The following is a 21645-nucleotide window of genomic DNA, read 5'->3' as shown; positions in this document are numbered from 1 at the left end:
TACCTCTATTTCCCCTTTTGGGCCCCGCCCCTCCTGCCCCCCCCCGGGGGGTCAGTGCAAAAATTTATACAAGTTCTGTTCCCCTTCCCCCAAGGATGTTTGTGGCCATATTTGGGTACATTCCATTCACAACTCTATGACAAGTAGCGATTTAAAAGGATTTACCTCTATTTCCCCTATTGGGTCCCCGCCCCTCCTGCCCCTGGGGATCAGAGCCAAATTTTTACAAGTACTGTTCCCCTTCCCCCAAGGATGTTTGTGGCTGATTTTGGGTTACATTCCATGCCAAACTCTAGGACAAGTAGCGATTTAAAGGATTTTACCTCTATTTCCCCTATTGGGCCCCGCCCCTGCCTGCCCCTGGGGGGTCAGAGCCAAATTTATACAAGTACTGTTCCCCTTCCCCCCAAGGATGTTTGTGTGGCTGATTTTGGTTACATTCCATGCCAAACTCTAGGACAAGTAGCGATTTAAAGGATTTACCTCTATTTCCCCTATTGGGCCCCGCCCCTCCTGCCCCTGGGGGATCAGAGCCAAAATTTATACAAGTACTGTTCCCCTTCCCCCAAGGATGTTTTTGTGGCTGATTTTGGTTACATTCCATGCCAAACTCTAGGACAAGTAGCGATTTAAAGGATTTACCTCTATTTTCCCCTATTGGGGCCCCTGCCCCTCCCCTCCTGCCCCTGGGGGATCAGAGCCAAAATTTATACAAGTTCTGTTCCCCTGTCCCCCAAGGATGTTTGTGGCCAAATTTTGTTACATTTCATTCAGAACTCTACGACAAGTAGCGATTTAAAGGATTTTACCTCTATTTCCCCTATTGGGGCCCCGCCCCTCCTGCCCCGGGGGGGCCAAGAGCCAAAATTTATAGGCAAGTTGGCTTGCTCTAAAGCATGAAGGCGATGTGAGGTTCCCTCGATTTCCTCTTCTCTCTCGACCACAGCTGTCTCAAATGTTTTCCTAGAATATAAACAATGCGAAATGAAGGTTGAATAATAAACAGAGTGACAGTAAGGATATTTCATACTCTACAACGGTTCAATTTTCCAAGTCGTTTGTAGAATACTTAGCACCAGTGAAATATTCAGAAATTCATTGACATACCTAAAAGCAATAATATAGTATTAAGTGGCAAATTATAAGAACGATGAACTGTAAAATTTAACCTCCTCAAAAATGTCCTGTATCGAAAGTCATGAAACATTAAGTATTGCCTTGTCTGTGTCAATGGTTTTTAAGGTAAAGATACAAATTTACAATAACAAAATTGACAATCTTAAATTAAAGTATAATGGTAATTCTGGAGCTAGACATCATTAACAGAGATTTTGTAACCTGATATTGTTCCATTCGCCCTGTTGCCGTTCGTGTTCCTCGTTGAGTGCCTCCAAGTCCTGTAGCTGTTCCTCTAACTCATTACACACAGTCTGTAACGTGGCGACTTTCTGTAACAGATGGTGTCCATACTTACTAGTTCTATAGAGAAAACATAGAGTCAACTCGATTTGTGCCCTTCTCAGTTTTCTGAGTAGATCATAAACGAAAGAGCTTCCAGAAGCAAAAGAGCAACAAATCAAGTGATCAGAAGTTATATTCTAGAAGTAGAAGAGGGTAAATCCTGATTCCTTAAATGATATAAATTATAGGCAAGCACTGCATGCTCAAATGTATACTTTCTCTGTGTTTTCACCAGAATATTTGATTTAAATAAGCCGTTGATGAGAGATTACCATACCTGTATTTCTAGCTCACACTGATGTTCCTTCTGTAACATCTCGTCCCTAATCATCTGTTTCTCCATAGTGATGGAACTCTTCTCTTTTTGGAGGCTTGAAATTCTATCTTCCATTTCCTGTAATATTTTTTTGGATAGCACATTATAATACATTATGTCGTTAATATGAATTTTCTAATTCAGATTCTGACCAACTAAAAGATTTCTTCTAAATCATTATTGTTACGTTGTACTTGCAGTACTAACTCATTCTAATTTGTAATATGAAAAACTTTGTGTTCCAAAATAAAACATCATTATTCTAATTTCGGACTGGTCAATTAATTTTATACTGTTGTTTATAAAAGCCTATGTACTAATATAAATGTCTAGAAAGTATTCTAACACTGTCAATGATAGAAGTGTCAGACTGTAGTAACCTATACAGACTGTCCGTTGTTTCACAAAATAGATTCGTTGTGACTAACATTCAAAACATGAAAATTTGTTGCAGGTTTTGTTTAATAGTTGAACAGTGTAGATAGAAACTGTTTATCACTTCTAACAAACTATCACTTGACAATGTTGGGTTTTATTAGTTCAACAGCCAGGGTCATGTAAGCACATTTTTTAAACATCCTATTAACAGCCAGGAACATGCCAGGTTTGTTGGTGGAGGAAAGCCGGAGTATCCGGAGAGAAAAACACCAACCAGCGGTCAGTACCTGGCAACTGCCCCACATGGAATAAGATTCGAACTCGCAACCCAGAGGTGGAGGGCCTGTGGTAATGTGTTGAGACATCTTAAACACTCTGCCACTGCAGCCCTATATGCTTGTGGACAATGCAGCAAAGCAACGACAACTGACACACGTACCTTATAATGTCTCGTGGATTTCTCAGCCTGTGACTTCAGGAGTTTCAACTCTTGTTCAAGGTCAACTATATTCTACAAAATTCAAAGCCACACAAATTAAAGTAATAGTAATATCAATGCTCAAATCACAAGCAATTTATGATAAGAAAACTTTACTACTGACAATGTCTATGTAAACAGAGAATCAAATAAATACTGTAAAAGTACATATTTCAATGCCTTTCATGAACTTTGTAGTAAATATAAGATTGCACTTACTATACATTATGTGTAATGTTAACAATTATTGGGAATGCACAAAATGATCATCACTTTTCTTACAGTTCAAAATCAATTTTGCTCTATAATTTGATTCCTCATTGAGCACTCAATGGAATAATTGATTCTAATCTTACCTCTGACCTATGGAGCTTGAGTTGAAGGTCACGGATCTCGGATTCGTATCGGTCCTTGTTATTGCGTTCCTGTCTCTCACTGGCAGCTAGCAGTGACCGTGCCTCACTGAGGGCCAGATTGGCGTCATGTAACTCGCGTCTCAACTCCACCAAGACCTGGTCATGCTTCTCTTTCTCCTATAGTAACACAAAGGGAGGACGTTACACTGAAGATTTCTGTATTCTATCATTTACCGAATATCAGAGGAAGATTTTAATGTTTGAGCTTATTTGACTCCTTTTGGCCACACCCTTCAGGCCCCTGAGGTCACTCGTGAAAAATTTGATAATATGGCTCAATATCCATCTCATACTGATAATTCTGACATTATTTGACTTATTTTCATATTACAAATGACCAAATAATACTCAAAAATGTGTTTTCCCTATATAAACAATAGTAAACTTGATCACCTCCCCAAGTGGAAACGCAAGACCCCAGGGACATATAATTCACAATTTTTGTAAAGGACCTCAAGATCTTTCTATCTATGAAGAGTATTTGATTCTACCACATCTGTGACACAATTGACCTTGGAAGATTTTTGCAAAATTTCAACAAATTCGGTTCCATAGTTTTGAAGAAGTCGAAAAAGTAAATTGTTTATTGCCGCGCAGCATACGAGGAAAGACGAGACAAAAGGCATTTAGAATAGGTCACTTTGTCTCAGGTAACCTAAAAATTGTGGAGTAATTAGAATCATTACATGTATTTCTCCACAATTAGTCCCTTTAATTTTTGAAAAAAAATGACATATCTAACCCTTCCTTATACCCACTGTTAAAACATATATTAATTGATCCTGGCTGTTCATATGGTGAAAATAACAATCAAAACCTAGCTATTCTTACCTTACTGAATATCTCCTCCATGTCAGCCTCGCGTTTCTTGCCACTAAAACCTAGCTATTCTTACCTTACTGAATTTCTCCTCCATGAAGTCAGCCTCACGTTTCTTGCCACTAAAACCTAGCTATTCTTACCTTACTGAATTTCTCCTCCATGAAGTCAGCCTCACGTTTCTTGCCACTAAAACCTAGCTATTCTTACCTTACTGAATATCTCCTCCATGAAGTCGGCCTCACGTATTCCTGCCACTAAAACCTAGCTATTCTTACCTTACTGAATTTCTCCTCCATGAAGTCGGCCTCGCATTTCTTTCCCGTGGTCTCCTGCTGTTTACATTCCCATTCTACCTGCATCTCCCTCATCTTAACCTCCAGAGATTTCTTCTCGAGTCGGAGACGATCCACCTCCTCCATCAAACTTCTTATGCGATTCTCTCGATCCTTTGATGTTTTAAGTTCTCCTTCCAAAGTCTTCACCTGGATTTCCAACTTTTCAACTTTTTCTTGCTGACCTTTGACCTTTGTTTCGAGGTAACTGTTGGTTTGGCGAATGTCTTCAGCATCGGCAATTTTGTTCCAGCGTTTTGTTGCTAAAAGTTTCTGCTCCTCTAATTCTTTTTCTACACTCTGAAGCTGTTCATATGGGGATTTACTTAATCACTTTAGTTAATTGTCTTATTGTTACATAACAAGCAAAGTAGAATATTATTCATATTTAACAGCTACAAAATCACAACTAAAGAGACTCTTCATTTGTAATGATGTTAAAATGCCTGAATTACAGAATTACAAATCACCTGTTTTGATAGATCGGAATTCAACTTTCTATCCTTTACTTCCAGTCCCTCCCATACAGATAACATTTCACAGTTTGGATTGCATGACTTAAGTAAAAAAGACAAGACACTAGAGACTGTAAAATATAGATATCCTATTATATAGCATCCACATTATTAAACAAGATCAGACTGATGTTGGTCACACTTAATATACATACAGTATATGTGTGTTCATTCCAGTTTACAACAAGGACCTGATAGATAGGACCACTGGAAACAAATAAAGTACTAACGGTCTTGTCTACAGAATTCCTTACCTTGATAGTCAGAGCATCTCTTTCCTTGGTCACTGTGGTCAGCTCGTCCAGTTTGGCATTCTCTTTTTGTAGATCTTCATTCCTCCTTTGGAGACCCTCCTTTTCACTTCTAAGTATAATTACCTCCCTTGCTTCTGTCTCTGCCTCTTTCAAACGTTTGGTCAGATTTTCTACCTTTTGCTCAAGCTTGGTGACAGACAAATGTAGACTGTCCTTGTCGTCAGTGAGCTTTCTAACATTTTGTGAGAGGTCAAACTTTTCCTCCTTACACTTACTCAGTTTGTCCTTGATTTCAATAATCTGTGCTGATTTACTCTCACAATCGTCCTGTAAATGTGACTGTCGAGATTTTTCCTCCTCTATTCTACACAATTGTAACTTGAGAGAGTCAATTTCTGAATTCTTTTCATTTTGTTTCTTCTGTAAACTGATTTTTTCTTCTTCCAATCCTTTGATCCTTTCGTTTGCAATTTTCAGTCTAAATAACACAAATTAACAGTGAAATTGTAATACCAAGTCTGTATAACACAAACTAACTGTAAAGTTGTTATACTGTACACCTATTGCATTTAGCCTAGACAAGTATCCTTAGAAAGTCATAGGTGTAAATAAGAGTTCCATGATATATATATATATGTATAATACAAGAGGCCCAGAGGGCCTGTATCGCTCACCTGGTTTGTAATACCAAGTTATGTTCTGAAATACAGGTTCATTGTTTCTTTTCTGAAGGAATTTAATATTAACCTCTAAATCCCCTATTGGGCCCACCCCTCCTGCCCCCGGAGGGTCAGAGCCAACATTTATAGAAGTTGTGGCCAAATTTGGTTACATTCCATGCAGAACTCTATGGCTAGTAGCGATTTAAAGGATTTACAGTCGAAACTCGTTATCTCGAAATTCAACGGACCAACGAAAATAATTCGACTCATCCGGAATTCGACTCAAACGTAATGCCATTAGGTTTGGTCAGAAAGTGGTTTTTAACGGTCCTTATATCTTATGACAGCCGGGTACATGCCTATTACCGTGATCAGCATATTATCGTGATTTTCCAACTTATAAGGTTTGTATTAAATCTTTTTAGTTATATGTTTTCAGATGTTATGGGGTTTTTTTTAAATACATTTTTAAATAAAAAAATTGAATTACGATAATATGATCGTCATATTTTGCACTATCAACATTCCAAACAAACCTTAGAAAACGCTTTCGTTTCTAATGATTCCTAAACAAACACGCTTCCGGTCATGATCAGCCACGCTGCTAGCTGTGTAAACACGCGTCGTGTTTATGTACAGGTAAGTCACAATTGTAAAGTGACACTAATTAGGAAGCCAGACTTGAGAGCATTATTAAACAATTATTAATTACTAGTCATTGTTGTAGTATGTTCCCATAGGCCTGAATCTGCATATACCGATCGCGATATGTGCAGGTAAACCAATCACGTGTTACGACAAACCACAGGTGAATTTCAATTGTTTGTATCCATGTTATATTTACGTAATTGTTGGGGGTTTTTTTATTTAAAATTTTGACTAAAATTAAATTCGAGATAGCGACTATTTTTTTCGTTGAATATCCGTTCTAGGGACCAGGAATTGACTTTGACACAACCGGAGTTTCGAGTCATCGAAATTCGAGTCATCCGATCTTAAAATACATACACAAAGAAGGACAAAAAACGGGACTTGAAAATTAATTCGACTCAACCGGAATTTCGACTCAAGCGATTTTGAGATAACGAGTTTCGACTGTACCTCTATTTCCCCTATTGGGCCCCGCCCCTCCTGCCCCCCGGGACCAGAGCCAAAATTTATACAAACTCAGTTCTTATTCTCCAAAGGATATTTCTGGCCAAATTTGGTTACATTCCATGCAGAACATGGGGGGGCAGAGCCAAAATTTATACAATATATGAAGTGACTGGTTGGGCTACTGTCCGCTGTCACTGGGTAGCTGCAAGTTACTGGACATAATAATGTATTATGTGTTGAAGACCTGACCGGTTTCGTTTTCTTGTGAAAACTCCTCAGAGGTAGCGAGTTGAGTATGAGCTCCCCTTTATATATCCTAAGGATAGCTGGTAGCTGGTAGCCTATAGCCGGTAGCCTGTAGCCGTAGCGGGTAGCCAGATTCCCGTTTTGGGTAGCCGAAGGCCATTAGCCGGCAGAACATGGATGGTAGGTGTTAGCCGGTATTGGTAGCCGGTAATCTGGTGTTACAGCTTCTGCTGGCATGTTTCCAGCTGTGAATAGCTGATATACGGTATCTTTTATTAGAGTAACCGTTAATAATTACAGATGGTGGCTAGCTAGCAAATAGGGGGATGCTGGGAGTTTATATTGTGATAAACTAAGGAATCTCTATTTGTAAGAGGACGAAGGATAATGACTCAACAATATGGATAAAGTAGACGATATCTATTACAGGATAAGTTATACAATGATCTTTCGATTGTATGTTAGAATCCATGTTGTATACAATTTATGATTGACGAGTCATTTAAACATGTGTTCAAAAGTGTGACAAACACATGGGAAGATCATGCGTCTAGACTGATGACAGCAATTGTGGACCCTTGGGTTTACAATCTGGTGTAGATGCTATATCTTAAGGTAACATTTGCCGTATGTAGTGCAGCAGACTCTGGTCTATCTGTAGTCTCGATTGGGCGGTACACGTTTCTTTTGTTTGAAAAGGAGACCACCATGGATACATTGTGTGTCCACCGTGTCCGTTTCGAGGGATGGTAGTTAGGCACGAGAGACTAACTATAGTGAGACGTCATGATAGTGTTGACGTCATAAAGGGCTGATAATCGTATATCGTTTAGTATTCCCAGTTATTTGAAGGGAATAATCCATATGGACCAGTAACTCAATGTTGTAGCTTTGGCATTGGATCTATAATGTCTCGGACAAACCCGTGATGAAAGTAGGTATAGAATAAATAAAATGACTGGGAATCCCAGTTTTATCTGGAGGCATTGATCCCGACGCGATCTGATGTATGCAACCAGTGTATCCAGTTGTATTCCCTACCTCTAATGGTACATGTTGAGGAGGAAGGGTCATGAGGGGTCAAATTTTGACTTGTAGCGATTTAAAGAATTTACCTCTATTTCCCCTATTGGGCCCCGCCCCTCCTGCCCCTGGGGGATCAGAGAACAAGAACTACTGCAGGAAATGAACGGAAAAGAATATTTATAACAAGAGGCCCAAGGACCTTAGTGGTTATCTGACTACCTTAACAATAATCATATAGGAGATTAATTAGACATAGTGTCATGGCAGCCGTCTTAGATTTCGAATCATCAGAGATGTAACAACACTTTGTAGGAACCATGTCAGGATCATTTCATGAAAGTTGCAGCCAAATCACAATAGTAGAACTTAGGAAGAAATTCAAAATCAGTTTTCAAGATGGCAGCTGTGGCGACCATCTTGGATTTCTGATTGACTCGAAAAATAACAACACTTTGTCAGGACCATGTCAGGATCATTTCATGCAAGTTTCAGCCAAATCATACAAGTAGAACTTGAGAAGAAGTTCAAAATGTGTTTTCAAAATGGTGGCTGTGGTGGCCATCTTGGATTTTCAGATCAACCCAAAAAATGACAACACTTTGCTGTTACCATGTAAGTATCATTTCCTGCAAGTTTCAGCCAAATCGCATCAATAGAACTTGAGAAGAAGTTCAAAATGTGTTTCAAGATGGCAGCTGTGATGGCCATCTTGGATTTCGGATTGACCCGAAAAATAACACCTTGTTGGGACCATCAGATTGACTCGAAAAATAACACTTTGTTGGGACCATATCAGGATCAGTTCAAGATGACCTAAAAACATCATAACATGCTGTGTAAACATGAAAGTTACTATGTCTTGTAAAAGTCTATCAATCATCCTTGTGGTAGAATTTGAAAACTGACGGAACAAAAAAGGGTTCACAGTCAGAGGGCATAGCTTTAACTTCCAATCCATGACTATTTAACTTTCTACCACCCAAGTCTTTATTGCAGTTAATGTACATCAAAACTAGATTTAAAAGTCTGGCTTCTCTGTGATTTTTTACCTTAAATCGGTGTGTTCCTTGTTGCGTAGTCGTACTTCCACCTCCCTCTCACGCGAGTCTGAGAGTTGTCTTTCAAGTCTTTCAAAGCGGGATGTTAGACGGGACAAGGTCTGCGTAACATGAGTATGGACCTGGTAATCACCACATACAACAAAGGGTTAATCTAGCATGCACTACAAGCTACTACAGATAGAGCAGGAACAAAGAGAGAGCATACAGGTTATACAATGTACTACTACAGGTTATACAATGTACAGGAACAGAGACAGATAGAACAATGTACAACTGGGCATACAGGTTATACAATGTACAACTGGGCATACAGGTTATACAATGTACAACTGGGCATAGGTATACAAGTACAACTGGGCATATTATACAATGTACAACTGGGCATACAGGTTATACAATGTACAACTGGGCATACAGGTTATGACAATGTACAACTGTACAATGGGCATACAGGTTATACAATGTACAACTGGGCATACAGGTTATACAATGTACAACTGGGCATACAGGTTATACAATGTACAACTGGGCATACAGGTTATACAATGTACAACTGGGCATACAGGTTATACAATGTACAACTGGGCATACAGGTTATACAATGTACAACTGGGCATACAGGTTATACAATGTACAACTGGGCATACAGGTTATACAATGTACAACTGGGCATGGTCATACAGGTTATACAATGTACAACTGGGCATACAGGTTATACAATGTACAACTGGGCATACAGGTTATACAATGTACAACTGGGCATACAGGTTATACAATGTACAACTGGGCATACAGGTTATACAATGTACAACTGGGCATACAGGTTATACAATGTACAACTGGGCATACAGGTTATACAATGTACAACTGGGCATACAGGTTATACAATGTACAACTGGGCATACAGGTTATACAATGTACAACTGGGCATACAGGTTATACAATGTACAACTGGGCATACAGGTTATACAATGTACAACTGGGCATACAGGTTATACAATGTACAACTGGGCATACCGGTTATACAATGTACAACTGGGCATACAGGTTATACAATGCACAACTACAAAGGGAAAGAGGTAGAGACTAGAAAACTGGGTTAATTTCAATTCAAGATGATCTTCCCCAAGATATGGTAATTTTAAAAATAGAAAATTTCTGCTGCTACTCTAAAATATTATTGCTACTCAACAATATATAAGTGATTTTAGATATTGCTGGTATAACAAAATTCATAATTATTTTGATGTTTCAATTCAAGTTTCACAAAAAGTGTACATTGATCCTTTGAAAAACCTATGGAAGTGCTTGATAATTTTGAATATTTATGACACAGGAACCTCTGATCATTCGACTCTGGTAGTCTGGAAAACTCGCAGACAAAAATGTCAAAGAACTGATAACTGTAATGCTACATATGACTAAAAACACATAATTCGACAGCCCGATAAAAAATGTTATAATCAGATGTTTTTCTAATGGGATTCACTGTAAAACTTGATGACAGATAAAGACTTAATTGTACCAATCATTTTTACCAGCCCCTGGAGGGTGGGGACCATATAATTAATAATTTTGATTGGCCTTAGGCCATAGGAATGAGAAAATTTTGTAATTTTGCTTTAGTAGTATTGGAAAAGTCAGAAACGTAAAAACACTATGGATGAAGATTGACAAATGGCATTGAATAGGTTCAAGGTAACCTAAAATAGGTAACATTTCACTTTTTTAGAAACAGAGCACCGTCATCAGGAGGGTGTCATATATTGCGTAAAAATTGATGATGTCATCAACAATGGACACCACATGTTTTGATGATGTCACATCATTATCATGTCTTTTCCTGTTAAACAATTATCTTTTTCCTAGCAACTGTGAGATTATAAGACATTTTCATATGTGGATATGAAGGATAGGGATATTCTACCTGCGGTTAAAAAATGTAGTAAAACCCGAGGCTTGCCGAGGGTTTTGCAACATTTTGTGATCCCCAGTTGCAATTTTACAACTATTATATATATATATATCCCGCCATTTTGAAATAAATTTGAAGAAATCCACGGCTGAAAGGCAATTTTTCAGAAAAATTACGATATTTTCAACAAAAATTCCGTTGTTTGCATCTTTTATAGTAAAACAAGTCAAGTTTGTGAAAAAAATGTTAAAATTTTACCGAAGAAATAGAAATTTTGTTGACGCTGTGACGTCACGAGGCTTTATTGCATGGGAAGCCATGCTATACAGCCTCAGGCGACATGATTGTATTGCCCTAGACCAGCCAGTATTACACCCGTAGGTGTGAAAGAAAACACTGCCAAGTATGGGAGAAGATACATGTAATACACCAACAAAAGACATGCTCAAAGATTAGTAATCAAAAGGAAAACAACAACAATCAAGAGTAAGTGATAAAAGCAACAAGAATAACTAAATCAATCACAACTTCATAAAATTCAATAACTTTATCACATAACTGGCTGGCCATGGTTCAGCCATGTCATAAATATCATAAGAAACATGTGTAATAGCATTACTGTGACTTCACAGATAATTTTGACATCGTAAACCAAATATGATACGTGATTGTCTTCATAGAAAAATGTCAAATCCGAGCGTGATTCGCTACTTTTATACAGAAACAAAATTGAAAGTTTTTTGTCTATAATTCCATAAATCCCAGTTATATGATATACTTTTGTGGCTATGTAATACAAAATTTATTAATTAAACTTGTTAAATAACTGGATATGCCACTCCCCTAATTGCTCATGGCACATCAATTTATTGACCTTATTTAATAAAGTCCATAATACACAGCCACTTATGGAAGATTCTCTATAAACATAATTCATTCAATACATGACAATTAAGCTATCATTACCTTTTAGTTTATTTACCAAATTACTCTGAATAATTATTGGCGTTTCATAAAAGATCAATTAAGTATAATTAACACAGCTAATCTGTGTAACCTATTCACATCTAATAAAACCCGGAGACCTGGGTTGAAGATTTTATACTAGAACAACACTTTGTTGGTTAACTTACAAACAGAGCTTACTTGTCCTGTATCATAATTATAATTATGAATTGACATGTATACAACATACATTTACAATGAAAATAACTAATGAAAGACAAGTAATATTACACACGGTGGAAAAATGGCTATACTGTAAACCAACTTATTTCGCGTAGGATTATGGGTAATCCTCATGTAATTATAAGCCACGAAAATCAATTAGTGAAAATGCTCACAACACAGAACAGTTTAACCATGAGACTCTCATTTAAATCACCATGACAAAGCCATTACACTTAAGAATATCATATCATTGCAAGAATAAGATGGTTTACAGTAATTAAAACAACAAAACATAGGGAATGAAGCAAGGAAAAAGAAGAGATGACAAGGCCAAAAAAAATTAATTGTTAGTTTCTCAGGCCACTTTTTTAAAAAGTCAGTGCGGGCGGCGGGAATATTTTTTATTTTTTATTTCTCTGAAAACAAATGCGGCAGATAACATTTTATTTTTTTCTCACTTGAAGGACATGAAAATCAATGAAAACATGTGTAGAAAATGTAAATTCTTACTCAGTCTTTAAGAACAGCTTTTAAATATCTCAATCGTCACTATATCCAAAGAAAACCAGTTGAAAATACATAATCCTGGGAGGAAACATTCCGTTTTGAGCAAATGCTGACATCGGCAGCCATTTTTTACCGGAAATGAAAGGTGCATACTAAAATTGTAGCCAATTTCCGGGTGCGTTTTCGAATGGAAATTTCGGGCGAGTTCGAATGGAAATTTGGGGTGCGTTCGATGCGGCGGTCTCGATTTTAATTTTTAGTTATGGCGCATAAAAAACGTTGGTGCGGGGGGTAAATGCCAATGCGGCGGGGCCTGAGAAACTAAGAATTAATATTGTTTGGCCTAATAGAAAGCCAAGCAGCTAAGCCTAAAGCAGCAGTCACTACACGCAGTATTAGCCGTACCCTTTCCAGCTCTGCGACTTTGAACGTTTTGTTATCCGCCTCCTCCTGGAACTTTATAACATCAGCGAGTAGACGTCTCCTCTCAGTACGTAAAAGCTCTACATCTGCTTCAAGGTCCTTTAATCCCAAACACAAGCATGACTTATCACAACAAAAGTCAACATTTCACTCGTCAACACATCAATTTTCTATGGTGTAGCAAACTGATTCTCATGCAATACTGTCTACCATATAAATTCTATAAGCTACAAGGTTAATTAAGGATAGCCAATCCTATTTATCATCTTATCGAAAGCTTAAGTCATTATGGATGGTTTTTTATATGTAAATATGTTGTATATGTGTGAAGTGACTTGTACATGTGTGGGGTGATTTGTACATGTATGTTGACTTGTACACATGTGCAGTGAGATTTACATGTGTGTGGTGAGTTTTACATGTGTTGTGAGTTGAACATGTGTGTGGTGAGTTAAACATGTGTGTGGTGAGTTGTACACATGTGTAATGAGCTGTATATGTATATGGTGAGTATATGTGTATTAAGAGACTAGTATTGTCATTGTAATCACAAGAAACCTTGACTAGTTTATAGCACTATCTCTGTGGAACACCTCTCCAGATACAAACAATTACACACATCAACTGTCCACACTGAGAACAGACCTCTCTATGACAGCAGGTCTTACTCTACCTACTGGACACAAAATGAGCAGCATCAGTGAAAGCTTAGTTTGGCTGTATAGTGTATAATATGAAGACTGGGTACATACTGTGTTATAAATAAAACAAAGCAAGATACTCAAGTGCCAAACCTCCAGGAAAATCAGCGAAGACAAGTTTCTGTCTTACTTTTAATCTCTTTTGTGTTATATTCGGTCAAGAAAGTAAATTATGGAAATTAGCATTGAGTTGTCCTTCATTTATTTTGTTTCATTTTTTGCTATTTTTTCAATTTGTAAATATTTAAACTTAATTTTTTAGAAGACTTTCTGTAGGAAAACTTGTAGCTGTTGACATAAGATTGGATATTCAATTAGTTTGATGATTTTTTTTTTATAAATCAGATTCATAGATTTTAATGGCAACAATGATTTCTACACAAAGTTAAAGTCCTATATAACTAATCATACTAATTCTGGTGACTACAATAAGCTATTGTCAGCATATGTGTCTCTGATTACAGATTACTGGTAACTAAATCCAAATAGAGTTACATACCTTGACACGCTTCTCCACACGGGAGGTATGTTTGGCCTTCTCATCCTCATCCTGATTCACTTGTTTTACATTCTCACAAAGGTCCTGTTAAAGATAAAAAGAAACTCTACATTTCACATCTGTAAATTACTAATTACATACCTGGAGCCTCTGTTATTTTACACCTGTATATTACTAATTACATATCTGAAGTCTGCTGTTTTACACCTGCATATTACTAATTACATACCTGAAGTCTCTGCTATTTTACAACTGTATATTATTAATTACATACCTGAGGTCTCTGCTATATTACACCTGTATATCATCAATTACATACCTGAAGTATCTGCTATTTTACACCTGTATATCATTAATTACATACCTGAGGTCTCTGCTATATTACACCTGTATATTATCAATTACATACCTGAAGTATCTGCTATTTTACACCTGTTTATCATTAATTACATACCTGGAGCCTCTGTTTAAGCTGTTTCACCTCCTCCTGATGGAACTGAACCTGGTGAGATAGGCCGTGTTTGGATTTCTCTGAAGTTTTCAGCTCCTGGAGAAGTGTGTCCATCTCTCGCTGGAGTTGCTATCAGACGGGCAGACAGATTTTTATTTTATTAATAATCCACTCCTTAAACCAGACCTGTCATCTATTATGATGTAGAACACTAGTTAATTCATCTCACAGCCATCTTAACACATGTACAGTGTATTTACAAAGAAACATATTGTACAAGTTACAGATATTGTACTATTTGAACATAATGTACAAGTTAAAGGGAAAATTCAGTCTAAGAGTACATTAAAATTTGCATATATATCAGAAACAAACCAGTTCTAATTGGAATAAGATTAGTTGGTTTTACTGCGATATATCAGGAGAGCCCACTGTAGTGAAATGTATGTAAAATGCTCAAACACCCGTACTGTCCGCCATTACACATTGTGGTCGGACGTCTTGTATGCTGAACCCTGGCCCTTGCCAGTGTAGTAAAGAAATTTTTGTCTAGAACTACTCAAATCGCTCTTACAGTAGCGTGTTTACGTTATAAGGTGCATGTTCTTGTCTTCATATAATTTCACCAACTCCTCAGTGGTTATGTATTGCATTTGATTAACGTACGTGATTTTGGCTCGGGTATGGGTATAGCATACATGTTATACCTGCTTAATCGTATTGATAAGCGATTTGGAATTTCAACACTATCGATCAAAATACTTAAGAATGTCGTGTAATTTGTCAATATTTCTTGTTATATGTTTAATAAGGAATATAGAACAATACATTTACATCATATTTTGCTTCGTGGTTATGTAACAGAATTAGCCTCACTGAATTGTCCCTTTAGAGATATTGAACTATTTGAAAATATTGTACATTGAAGTTAAAGATATTGTATTATTTGAACATATTGTACATTATAAATAGAAGTTAAAGACATTGTACTATTTGAGCATATTGTACAAGTTATACTCATGCTCAAGCGGCTGAGCGGTAGAGGTTTATATACTTGCATCGTTCGCAGTTTGGTGAGCATGAGTGTAAAAATATTGTACTATTGAGCGTATGCATGATAGGTATATGGCAGTAACAAACCAATGTCAGGTAACATCTTTACATCAAAGTTGCCTTTAGGTATATACATACACTGCTTTATAACTTTCATTTAATTTTAATTTCATTTTTTCATTCAAAATAAATTGGAATTAGAATAGGAATTGATAAGCCGTTTATAATTCAAAGTTAGGATAGCTAGACCTACCTCTACAGTTTCCTGTAAGTTGCTCTCCTTCTCTGTCCATTCCTCGGCCTGGATGTCGTACATCTTCACACGCTGCTCTAGTTCCTACACAACACAAACCATTTACAAAGCCTTATGTCACACAAAATTTACTGATCATTCTTATCATTGTTGGCCAGTTGATGAATACCATTTTTATGCTATGTACTTGTGTGCTGTTTCTTTAATACTGTGCTTTATTTGTACTTGAATGCTGGGTTTGTTGATGTGTAAGCAAACGAGGTCTTTTTCCACTCCATGAAGCAGCTGGTGGCCACCTCAGGTTCAATGAACAAACTAAGGGAGAAAGTATGTCATCCAAAGCAAAGCTATAAGGTCATACAATCACATCAGAACATTTCTTACTTTCCTCACCTCCTTGAGAATTTAAGGCCTCATCTGATCTTTCAGGTTTGATTCTAAAGACATGATGTGTAGCGCATATTACTCTACAAATGAAATCTAAACAACACACCGTAGTAAACAATAAAATAGATAATCTTACCTCGATGCGTTTCTTTCTGTTTTCTGAATCCTTACTTTCCTGCATTGGACAAGACTTCAGCCACACTCTCAACTCCTGTGTACAATTAAACACCTAAACTTATTTGTAAAGAAACATATTTTTAATTTACATGTTAAATTAAATGTTTTGGACTTCTCTGAAGAAAGATTTACTTTCATATTAAATGTATGAAAAGTATCACCAGAATTACATCATATCAAAAAATTGTCAAGATATGAAATAAGGAAAAGGACAAATTGAAAACATGTTTTAATTCTTTTCCCTAGAACAATTTTTTTTTTTTGTAAAAATTAAAGCTGTGATATGATTTGATATGAATTATTTTCTGATGTATAACTCGGCAGTGTACCATTTTGTCTATGAGGCCGCCTCCATCTACCCGCCGTAGTAGTTCCTGTTCTCTGGCCATGAAATCTTTCTCCTGGAGCTGATACACATCCAGAAGTTCATCCATCTCCTACAACACAAATCAAAACAGTTTAATGTCCTATTGACAGTGACAAAAAGCCAGAGTAACTGGTGAAAACCACTGACCAGCAGTCAGTACCTGGCAACTACCCCACATCAGATTTTTCCCACAACCCAGAGGGGAGGAGGGCTTGTGGTAATATATTAGTGTTTCCCACAGGAAAAAAAAGGGCATGGTGCTGGGTTTTGAAAAGGGCACCTTGACCGCGATAAATAACCATCAGAGGGGCACAAAGGTTATATCGACAACTTCCAATACAAGGGGAAATCTTTAAAACTATCTTGTTGTTTATTTAATTCTGGTTCAACTTAATATCATTTAAATGCTTTAAACTCTCTGTGTTGCTAAGTAATATCAGGACATCTATTTAATTATTCTGAGTGAAAAAAATGATTTTGAAAATTGTAATCTGCAGATCATATGATCATGACTATAATTGATTCACAATAAAGATCTAAATTTCATTTATATTAATTAAAAGAATGGGAAAATTCAAAATGTATTCCTTTATTTCAATCCAATTACCTTTATTTTAACATATATCTTTATTTAAATATTAAAAATACTGTATTGATTTGAATAAGATAACATGTTTCATAATAATGGACAATTGATTAAAATAATGTTCTAAATTTACAAGCACTAAATTAAGAAAATACAGATTAGAGTAGTATGCAAAATATTTCAATTTAATCTGATAGAGAAAAAAGTTGACTTCTTTTTAATTTGATTTATTTTAATTACTTTGCTATTAATAATTTTATTATTATAAAGATATCTTTTCTAAAAATAAATTCACACCGAAATTCTAAAAAAAATAATACCGTTTTCATTTTTAAAAACGTGAATATTAGTAAAATCCTGAAATTCAATACCTCCGGATCTACTATTACAATACACCCAAAATGGCAGCCATTACGATTGCAAATCTTGTGACATCCATCCGATATAGATAAGCCTATTTAACATTAAAAAACGTGAGTAAATCATTTACAGTTGTAAGCAGTATTTGTTTTTGAAGTAATTCTCACTAGCTGTAGTCATAAAACTTATTGAAAGGCCAGCTGATTGTTTTCTAGGCTGCCGATCGGCTGCTTGACTTCAGCTTACGTAACACACAGACCTGAAAGTGACACCACAAGCCAAGGTGGAAATAGCCCAAGGCTGCTAATTAGGGCCACTGGGGTGTTGGTCAGGGGGTCAGGGAGTGGTCACACTTCTTTTGTTTACTTACTTATCAAGCCACTACCTGGTATTTTGGTAGTTTAGTAGAAGTGTACTGGGGACAAACAGGGCACGGCGTTATGTCATAGGGCGCGGCGCCATGCTAATCGGGGCTGTGGGAAACACTATATATCGGGATATCTAAATAACTCGGCCACCACAGCTTATGAAATTGAATACAATATTAGATAACATGCACTATTTATGTTCATTTCATTTTGTGGTTTTGAGCTACTATTTTGTGGGTACCATTTTTTGTGCTTGTATCATAATAAAGCAAGTGAAACAGTGTAATGTACAGATTTATTTGTAGACAATTAGATTTTCCTACATTAATTGCTGCGAAATAAGTTCAATCACAGATTGAAATGTTTAAAACATGAAATAAGATCACAGATACTTACTTGAATCTTGATGTTGAGCTCCATCAACTCCCTATTTTTTTCTTCCATTTTATTCCTCCATGCCTCATTCCTTTTCTCTATGTTGGATATGTCACGCTTCATACCATCGAGGGACTTTCTCTGTTCCTGTTACAAATATATACACTCTCATTATGGAAATTTGGTGATATCAATAAAACATCCTCAGTTCAAGGGGTAAACCAGCGTTTATTTATCCCTGGGTTCATACTTTATCTTTGTACCATTGCTATCTTTATCTTTGTTCATAGAATACCAAAAATTATATACAGCTATCTATCTTACTTTGTCTATCTTTCTCTGTAGTTTAGAGTTGTGTTGTTGCTGTCTCTCCAACTGCTCTCTACATAAGCTGAGTTGTTGCTCTCGGCTCCTGAGCTTTGTTCGCAGGTTACAGTTGGTTTGTTCCAAATCAACAACAACTTCCTGTATCTCCTCCATTTCTGACCTATAGAACAACAAAGAGGCCCATTAGACATGTACCTCAAATAGAACAACAAAGAGGCCCATTAGACATGTACCTCATATAGAACAACAAAGAGGCCTATTAGACATGTATCTCCTATAGAACAACAAAGAGGCCCATTAGACATGTATCTCCTCCATTTCTGACCAATAGAACAACAAAGAGGCCCATTAGACATGTATCTCCTATAGAACAACAAAGAGGCCCATTAGACATGTATCTACTCCATTTCTGACCTATAGAACAACAAGGAGGCTCATTAGACATGTACCTCATATAGAACAACAAAGAGGCCCATTAGACATATATCTCCTATAGAACAACAAAGAGGCCCATTAGACATGCATCTCCTATAGAACAAAGAGGCCCATTAGACATGTATCTCCTATAGAACAAAGAGGCCCATTAGACATATATCTCCTATAGAACAACAAAGAGGCCCATTAGACATGTATCTCCTATAGAACAACAAGAAGGCCCTTTAGACATATATCTCCTCCTTTTGATAGAACAACAAAGAGGCCCATTAGACATGTATCTCCTCCATTTCTGACCAATAGAACAACAAAGAGGCCCATTAGACATGTATCTCCTATAGAACAACAAAGAGGCCCATTAGACATGTATCTCCTATAGAACAACAAAGAGGCCCATTAGACATGTATCTCCTATAGAACAACAAGAAGGCCCATTAGACATATATCTCCTATAGAACAACAAAGAGGCCCATTAGACATGTATCTACTCCATTTCTGACCTATAGAACACATTAGAGTCCCATTAGGCCTGCTATCATCAAATACTACTTATCTGTTACACAAGTAAAGATTAACAGCTTGTCATTTAGCAAGTAGAAGGGCATTGTATATTTACCTGTGGATTTCACAGTCAATGTGCTCAGCCTCCATTTGCATGTCCTTTATTTCTATAAACAAATTTTCAGCATTCTGCTCCGCCTTTTCTTTCTCGTTAAACATGACCTCGAGTTGTTCCTTCAGATCCTGTAACAGTTTTAATATGTCTCGTGTAAGTGTCAGGAACTGTATGTGAACTATTAGAAATAAAAGGAGTTTTCTGACAGACATGTTATACTAGATGATGAAATTATTTATATTAGTAACATTGATCTACCGTTTGATGAAGGAGCCCATACTACTGTAAAGGGCTTTTATTTCGCGGAGATTTATATTTCGCTATATTCATGTTTTTCCAGACTGCAAATTCAAAACCACAGCAAAAAATTATTACTATCGGTATGGGTGATAATTATGTAGATCAACGTTGTGACGTTTATGTACCAAATCACTCGTTTATATATGTTGGATGTAAATATTAATTCAAAGAATACACCTGAAAAAGCTTTGAACCTTTAGTGTCTACCTTATTATACAAAATGTCAGACTGGACTTACGATGTCAATGATTAAATCATTCAAATGTTATACAAGTATACTATTTACCTGTGATCGCTCTACATATCGTTGGAGGTCGGCCTGAAGAACTTCGTTTTCTACATTTAGCCGTGACAGTTCCTCATCCTTCTCTTGTCCTGTGAACTTGAGCTTCTCTACTTCAGCCTTCAGTTTACACTCTGTTTCCTCTAGTCTGTGACAGGTCTCCTTCATTGTTTGAAGTTCAGCGACCTTCACAGTTAAGGTCACCTGGAGGTCAGTATGTCCAGGAGTGTGCGATGACCTGTGATCAGTATGTCCTGGTGCATTCGATGACCTGTGACCATTGGATGGTCTGGCAGCAGGGACACAGTACTCCGTCTCGGTGGAGGAGAAATCTGTCTCTGAAGAGTCTGAGCTACCAACACCATGATCTCTGAAAATTGATATTCAAAATTGTGTTTATTATGGACATACTCTGATAATTTTGTTCTTTTATCAAAGTAAAATTTCAATGAGTCAGAATAAATACTTTAATCAGAAATCCACACACAGACTGCACTGGTTTACTATAGGTGTCTTCATATCACCTTCATTGATTGAAATGATACTTCATTGTAAAACACGAATAACAATCATGTCATGTTTGGACAGACATGTCGATATGTACATGTCATAAAATAAACAGTACATTACAGCAAAACATTTTAGTCACGACAAGATTAAAGGTCAAAATGTAGGTCAGATTGGCCTAAGGTCAAAGGTCAAATAGAAAGTCAATGATGCCTCCAGTTTCCAAGAAGGACTACATATCACACAAAAGGCAGATCTTTCCCGGTAACTTACCTTTTGGGTTGATCCTGTTTCTTCCTGATGTAAGTAAACCCCACAAAAGGCAGATCTTTCCCGGTGAACTCCTGAGGCTTCTGGAAATCCTCAAACGTGGGCTGATACCTTACTCGCTCTAACTCTTCAAAGTTAGAGGTGTCGTCCAAACAGGACAGGTGGGGCACAAAAGGGGGCTTTTCTGTTCCAATAATCAAGTAGTTTTAATCTATAGACAAGACAGGTGGGGCACAAATGTCAGAATTAT

General features: G+C 36.9%; 1 protein-coding gene across 1 annotated transcript in view; it reads right to left on the bottom strand.

The window, feature by feature from the left end:
• The window catches only part of LOC138332059 (citron Rho-interacting kinase-like), a 58828-nt gene that overhangs the window by 26224 nt on the left and 10959 nt on the right, over positions 1-21645 (bottom strand). The window contains 19 exon segments of the mRNA XM_069280005.1: positions 880-963; positions 1339-1448; positions 1739-1855; positions 2595-2666; positions 2990-3166; positions 4147-4509; positions 4973-5450; positions 9054-9184; positions 13063-13179; positions 14281-14364; positions 14735-14860; positions 16038-16121; positions 16561-16635; positions 16931-17038; positions 18679-18804; positions 18982-19144; positions 20036-20163; positions 20622-20988; positions 21399-21579. Coding sequence (XP_069136106.1) covers positions 880-963; positions 1339-1448; positions 1739-1855; positions 2595-2666; positions 2990-3166; positions 4147-4509; positions 4973-5450; positions 9054-9184; positions 13063-13179; positions 14281-14364; positions 14735-14860; positions 16038-16121; positions 16561-16635; positions 16931-17038; positions 18679-18804; positions 18982-19144; positions 20036-20163; positions 20622-20988; positions 21399-21579 — 3091 coding nt within the window.

Source organism: Argopecten irradians, chromosome 9 (assembly GCF_041381155.1).
Source record: "Argopecten irradians isolate NY chromosome 9, Ai_NY, whole genome shotgun sequence".
Taxonomy (NCBI): domain Eukaryota; kingdom Metazoa; phylum Mollusca; class Bivalvia; order Pectinida; family Pectinidae; genus Argopecten; species Argopecten irradians.
Note: the sequence above shows the minus strand (reverse complement) of the source record. Positions and strands in the feature narration are given on the sequence as shown.